Source organism: Nematolebias whitei, chromosome 19, assembly GCF_014905685.2.
Source record: "Nematolebias whitei isolate Nwh7 chromosome 19, NemWhi1, whole genome shotgun sequence".
NCBI classification, from domain to species: domain Eukaryota; kingdom Metazoa; phylum Chordata; class Actinopteri; order Cyprinodontiformes; family Rivulidae; genus Nematolebias; species Nematolebias whitei.
The window spans coordinates 21,189,556-21,196,025 of NC_056516.1; the positions used below are offsets into that span (position 1 = coordinate 21,189,556).

The following is a 6,470-nucleotide window of genomic DNA, read 5'->3' on the forward strand; positions in this document are numbered from 1 at the left end:
ATATATATATTCTAGGTTGATATGTTTTATATATAATGTGTGTGAGAAAATGACGGTAGCTTAAATACTATGTATATAAATAATAACAGTTCTTTCCACCTGTAATGTTAGTCATGAGAAACAACTATTTCAGTTTTAAACTGCATACCAAACAAATGTTGGTGTCCTCCTTGACTACAACATATAAAACATATCAACCTAGAACCAGCATCTGCAAATAAGCCTGAGTAAATCTGATGAGAGAGTACGACCAAAAGGGATATGACTAGAAAGCTGTCCCGTGGCACTGTAGCCCCAGGCCAGCCTCTCAGCAATCCACTCTTACAAAGATGGCTTGTTTGACAAAATAAAAAGGGCACTCAGTGGGGAGGAATGACACTGTGAGGTAAATTAAACCTGACTGCTGCATGTTTTGACAGACTTTTTCTGCTAACCTTTGCCGTGGGAGGTCTCGATTATCCATGTGCAATTCAGGTTATGTGGGTAGAAGTCAGGAAAGCCGGGAGACAAGATGGTTCCTGTGTTACCCTGGATATAACCTCCACACAGTGCTGTTGACAAGGGCACATAAATGATAGATATAAATGAGACACAACAACTGTGAGACAACTTAACACATCCTAGAAAAAAAGGTGTCTGTGTATTTTACTGCGTGGTAAAATGCATTTTACAAGTGCCCTTCAAGAAAGAGTAAAAAGAAGAGAGTGGCATTATCAATATTAGTAGAGTGGGTAAAAATCATTGGTGTCCTCAAATATAAAAGTGTTTACAGATAATGAAATAAACCTATAGGGTAGGGTAACTTATGTACATATAAAACATTTCCAGATGTATGAATCAGAAACTTAAAGTAATAATCACTTAAGAAAAAGTTTTCACCTTTTTTATGGATTTTGTAATGACTCAGAAATAGTACACTTTAATTGTGATGCAATATGAAGCAAAGGGCTGAAGACATTTCATGGGGGAAGCACACAACAATAAATTCAGTTTTAATCCCATTTATGAGTAAGGAGATATCTGCCAGGCAGCTTTTCATTTCTAGGTCAATATAATGGAACATACCATCACAGCTTGGCAGGGGGCGACTCCACTGAAAATTGGGTTCACACTCTAAAGGCTCCATGTCACTCAGTGTGTACCCAGCATCACAGCTAAATGTCACCAAAGCACCCACATAGAAGTCATTGCCGTGGCGCTGTCCATTGACAGGTATACCAGGATCCACACAGTGATCCGACTGTAGCTGCAGAGCTGGAAAGGAAGGGGAACATGGAAAGAAAATAGGGCATAAACAACACATAATCAAAACCCATACACAAAACCCCTAAACTGCTGCTGCTTGCAGTACAATTAGGCTTATAGCATTGTGTTTTCAATAGGTCAAGAGATCCTGAAAGGCACATTTCTTTCTATAAGTCAGCCCAGATAAATAATTCACTGAATTTCTCTTTTCACCAAGAACCAATAGGATTTTTCATAGGTCTTTTCCACTCCACCTTGCATAGTTTGTAGAGCAGCAGTGGTGAATAATTGAAGCTTAGCAGAGATTTACCCACAGAGAAGGTGCAAAAGGTTACCAGTGTGTGCCACATAGGTAGAAATGAAAGTAGCACTGCCTTGAGCTATGATTCACATTGTGGCTGAAGACTGCTTTAAGGGGAAGAAGTGTATGTGTGAATATTTGAAAGCATGCAACAATGCTTTATGCATGTCTCTCATATACATGGCACTAAGTAATTTGCTTTCTAATTATATGCATATTTTATAGGAATGGATTTATGTAAAACCCAGAACATAAGGAGATTATCTCCACAGCTAAAAAGAGGGTTTCACAAGTCCAGAGAACAGCTCCCTCTTGTTTGACCTTTCTGTCCGTAATGAATTCACTTCCATCATGCTCTGTCAAGCATTTTATCTGGATGCACATTTGAATTTGCATCACCAAACTGTGTTGGCCCTTACTTTCGTAACGTATACGAAAACCAATGTCAGAGTGACTCTTGTCAGTGGTGAAGAGGAGATAGATAAAGTTGGAGGTGCTGATGAGGAACTGGGGAACTTGGGTTCCTTGGTAACTTCCAATTAGAGGTGAAGAGGGAAACCGTCCATCCCGCACCTCCAGAACATCGTAGTTGACCTCAGTGCGAAACCTGGAACAAAAGGCAGTGCACATTTTTCAGCGTACATGATTCAAAATAAACGGCAAAAAACAAACAACTTAAAAATAAACTGAGTTTTCAAATAAACAATTATGTGAGTCAATAAAACAAAGTTAATAGTCATATTTATATGATTCATCCTGATCAATTCTGGGACTGAGCTAATATATATATATATATATATATTTATATATATATATATATATATATTTTTTTTTTTATATATATATATATATAAAGGCAAAACTGAATACAAATGTATGCAGCTTCTCAGTTCAGCAAATTACAGGGAACATTAAAGTTATACAAGCTTATTTTGCACTGTAGTCAATAAAATAGTGTGCTACAGGTAAAAAAAAAATACAGAAGTCCAATGCTACTTTACGGTTCAACTTTCACAGACTCAATCTTTTGTGGTTTTCCAACATTTGTCAACTTTAATACTCAAGTGATTGTAATGGGAAGAGGTAAAAAGTTAATGAAAAAATAGTTTGGACAGGCACCATGATTTAGTAGTTTTCTTTAAATAAGCTTAAACTGTAAGGCCAGTCAAAAAAAAAAAAAAAAACTACACTACCCAGAAGCCAATAGTGCTTCCGGCCACTGCTTTCTTGTAGTTTTTTTCAATAATTCTACACTGTATCACTGGTCAAAATAACTACATTTCCCAGAAGACAACAGTGCTTCCAGCCACTGCTTTCTGCCAAATGTAGGGAAAGTTTTGCAATGCAAATCTACGCTATCTATTAAGCTGACAGAACTGTCAGGAAAGTCACAAATTATCCTGAAGCTTCCCGAAGCTCAATTATCCACGCCCACATGAACCTGGACGGGGCGGTGGGCTCCATCGCTGCAGGGTAGATCTACCAAACCAGAACCGAGTTGGACCGGAACAGAGCTGATGTTCTGCAGAGCTGGTGAGGAAAATTTTGCAGTACTGTACAGTACATGTATTATATTGTTAAAATGTCATAGGTTAAAGAGTTTAGAACATTGTAATAGTGTGGGAAGGGTTTACAAAGCCTTAAAATATATATGCATACTACAAAGTAAAATAATAATAGTGTTGCTACTTTGCAATTTTTCACCTATCGCAGGGGTTGTGTGGAACGTAACCCCCACAATAATCGAGGGACTGCTATAAAACAATTTTACCTCTCTAAAGAGAATGTAACCAAAAAATGCTTGTCTGCAACTTTTTAACTATTGTTTGTGACATTTTGCATATTTATCCATATCAATAAGATTGGTGAATGCTGAGAAATTTCTAGAATTGTGACTTTAGTGAGTTCATACATGTGTACTCTTGTGCTTGTGTGCATGCATAAGTGTGTTCACGGCTGTGTGTGCGTGTGTGTGTTTTCTGGCTTTGTTGCTAGAGCAACTTCATCTTCAAAGCCATGAATAAATAGCTTGGTTACAAATCCATGTCATCTAAATGAAACGGTTTGTAATATTTTATTGATGGTACATAAAAATTAAAGAGCAACAAACATTTATGCTACATTCATTTTGCATGGCGTGCAACCACAGCAGGAACTGAGAGGGTTTGCAAGGATCAGCTTTGCTGAAAACATTGATGTTGTGTTTGATCCTACAACTGTCTGTCTATCTCTTGTCTGTCTCTAAACATTGTGACAAATCATCTCCTCCTCCATCCCTGCAGTCCCCCGTGTGTGCCAACACAAAAATGTGTGTGAATAATTGAGGGGTTGGGTATCAAACCATGTTTAAGAACAAACTGCGGAGTAGAGAAACCACCTCACAGTTCACAAAGCCCAAAATAATAATCACTATTTTGCCAGTACCAGAAACGTTCTTCATTCATGCCCTGAAATATTCCAACTTGTTTTACAATTGTAAAGACTTACCTGAAGTGCTACATTTGACAATTTGATGGGCAATCTAGCAAAGATTCATAAATTTGTACTTATTGTATAGGGTTTATCCTAATGGCCTTAATTGGTAGAAATAGAGTTTGTGTCTAACGGGGTAATGGCTAAGCCAAAGAGGACCAATACCAAAGTTCATTGTTCTCATCTTAAAAAAAAAATAAAATAAAAAAATAAAATAAATCATAGCAGTTTACGTGACATCTATGAAATTTAGAAGACTGAAGTTATTGCGGTGGTAAACATTCACATTTCAAGTAGGGCAGCTTGGACTATATTCACAAGCTAATATTCAACAAATATGGACCCAGTGGACCATCTCCAAATGCTGATTCTTTGTTGTCTTAAAAGCTCCAGTCCTCAGAATTTCATAGTTGTTCATTGAAATGCCATCACTTTACCTTATGCAGAGTTATCAGTTTTGCTATACTTGGTCATTCCAGCAGAAAGACGATACAGTAGTCCCTTTCTACTACGCGGTTCGACTCCTGCGGACTCTCTCTATCGTGGTTTATGGATGTACAGTCCATACATTGGACAAAAACATGTACAAGACACACAATTGTGGACCATACAGTAATATCACTGTACTCATGTGGTTGTGAAAAAGTTAATGACAAAAAATAATAATAATTTGGACAGGCGCTACCATTTTGTAGTTTTCTTTCATTTAACCTCCACTGTACTGTAATCACCACTCATTAGGACTACACTGCTGTGCTGTACTGTAGTGCCTCCGGCTGCCGAACAGTATTTTTGCAAAGCAAAGTCATGACTGCTGAACCGTCCTTTCAAATGTAAAATTCATGTCACATGGAAAAGTTGTATTAAGAAAATCAAATTTTACAAACATAAATTTCACAAGAAAGTGTAAATTGTATAAATCATGTTTTTTTAAGAAACAAGGAATTGCACTTAGTAACTCAGGAGCTGATTGGCTCAGAAACCGTCAGCTCTGTTTTTTCCGGCAGCAGATTGGCTGTTAACGTCTGTTTATTTTTGCTCTTTTTCAGCTAAACTTCAAGTGTTACTACTGCATTATAACTCCTAAATGTTATGTGCATTCAAAAGTTTCTGACAGAGAACTGAAATGCCAGAAAGGCTTTGTAACCAAAATGCTAAGTAACACAGCCGCTGGCTCAGTTACTGTCTGTTTACCTGCGGGGGGACAAATCCGAAGCTGGACCCTCGACCACCTGGTTCAACCACTGAACCACTGCATTTAGTGCCAGCAAGGGATGGTTTGACAAATTTCAAAAGCATATGGATTAAAAATGTGTCTCTCTGCACAAAGACGCTGCGTCTGCTGACACAATAGGAGCGGAAGAGTTTGTTAACACAGTGTTCAAAGATCTGATTGTTGAGGGAGTCTACAGGTCTGAACAAGTTTTTAACGTGGATGAAACTGGCCTGTTCTGGAAAAGGATGCCATCTCACACTTTTAATGTGAACGACAAAGCCAAAGACCTTGCTTTCATCTCATCTCTTTCATTATCATGACTGGACAGCCATATCTTCTCCATATCTTCTTCATCTTCAACTTCTCCGGTGTGTATCCATTTAAATTAATATAACTTTTAAAGGTTTAAGAATTTAGAAAATTGTTATGAAACATTGCAAGATTGTGGGAAGGGTTCAAAATGCAAATATATATATATATATATATATATATACACACTAAAATAAACTACTACTAGAACTACTATCCCTACTTCACGGTTTTCTACTTATTGCAGAGCAGCTGGAAACAGAAGCATCGTGATAAACTAGGGATTAATGTATTCTATTGTCCAATTCGGTCTTTGCTGTGTTTGGACTAGCTATTAGCTCTTTGGTCCTGTCAGATATTAATTATTTTTTTTATCCAAGTTGAGTTATCTACAACAGACAAGATAATATGTATACCCACTTCAAAATTTCAAAAGTATTTATTTACTTAATATTAGATGATGTCATAATGTTTTGGCTCTATAGCATGCATCCATGTAAATGAGATGATTGCACGGTAACAAATTAAAATGAATAAATAGGTTACAGAAAGTTTGTAAGTAAAGACATGACAAAGAGGTGAATTGTTGAAAATGTGCAATAAAAGCTGAAAGCAAAAGGAAACCAACTGTTTTGAGATAGTAAAACAGTCAGCCATTAAAACAGTTGCTATCTTGGTGACTCACTTGTCGAAGATGATCTTGATGGGGTAGCCTGGAGGAGCCTCAATGATCCATTCACAGTTAAGGGCCTCCTTGTATAGTTCTGGCCAGCCGGGGGAGAGAATGATCCCACTGGGAGCCTTCAAATCCCCACCGCATGGGGCTAACAGCAGGAGAGAAGAAATACAGAGAGAGAAAGACACACAGCAGCTGAATAAAGCCCATCTGTCCCATGTGATGTATGACAACATCTACTGATGTATATA

General features: G+C 37.5%; 1 protein-coding gene across 1 annotated transcript in view; it reads right to left on the reverse strand.

Annotated features, from left to right (window-relative positions):
* The window catches only part of csmd2 (CUB and Sushi multiple domains 2), a 302,201-nt gene that overhangs the window by 123,794 nt on the left and 171,937 nt on the right, over positions 1 to 6,470 (reverse strand). Inside the window, exons 14-17 of the mRNA XM_037693663.1 lie at positions 6,229 to 6,367; positions 1,966 to 2,153; positions 1,066 to 1,254; positions 435 to 551 (exon numbers count right to left, since the gene is read on the reverse strand). Coding sequence (XP_037549591.1) covers positions 435 to 551; positions 1,066 to 1,254; positions 1,966 to 2,153; positions 6,229 to 6,367 — 633 coding nt within the window. The remainder of the gene's footprint in view (positions 1 to 434; positions 552 to 1,065; positions 1,255 to 1,965; positions 2,154 to 6,228; positions 6,368 to 6,470) is intronic.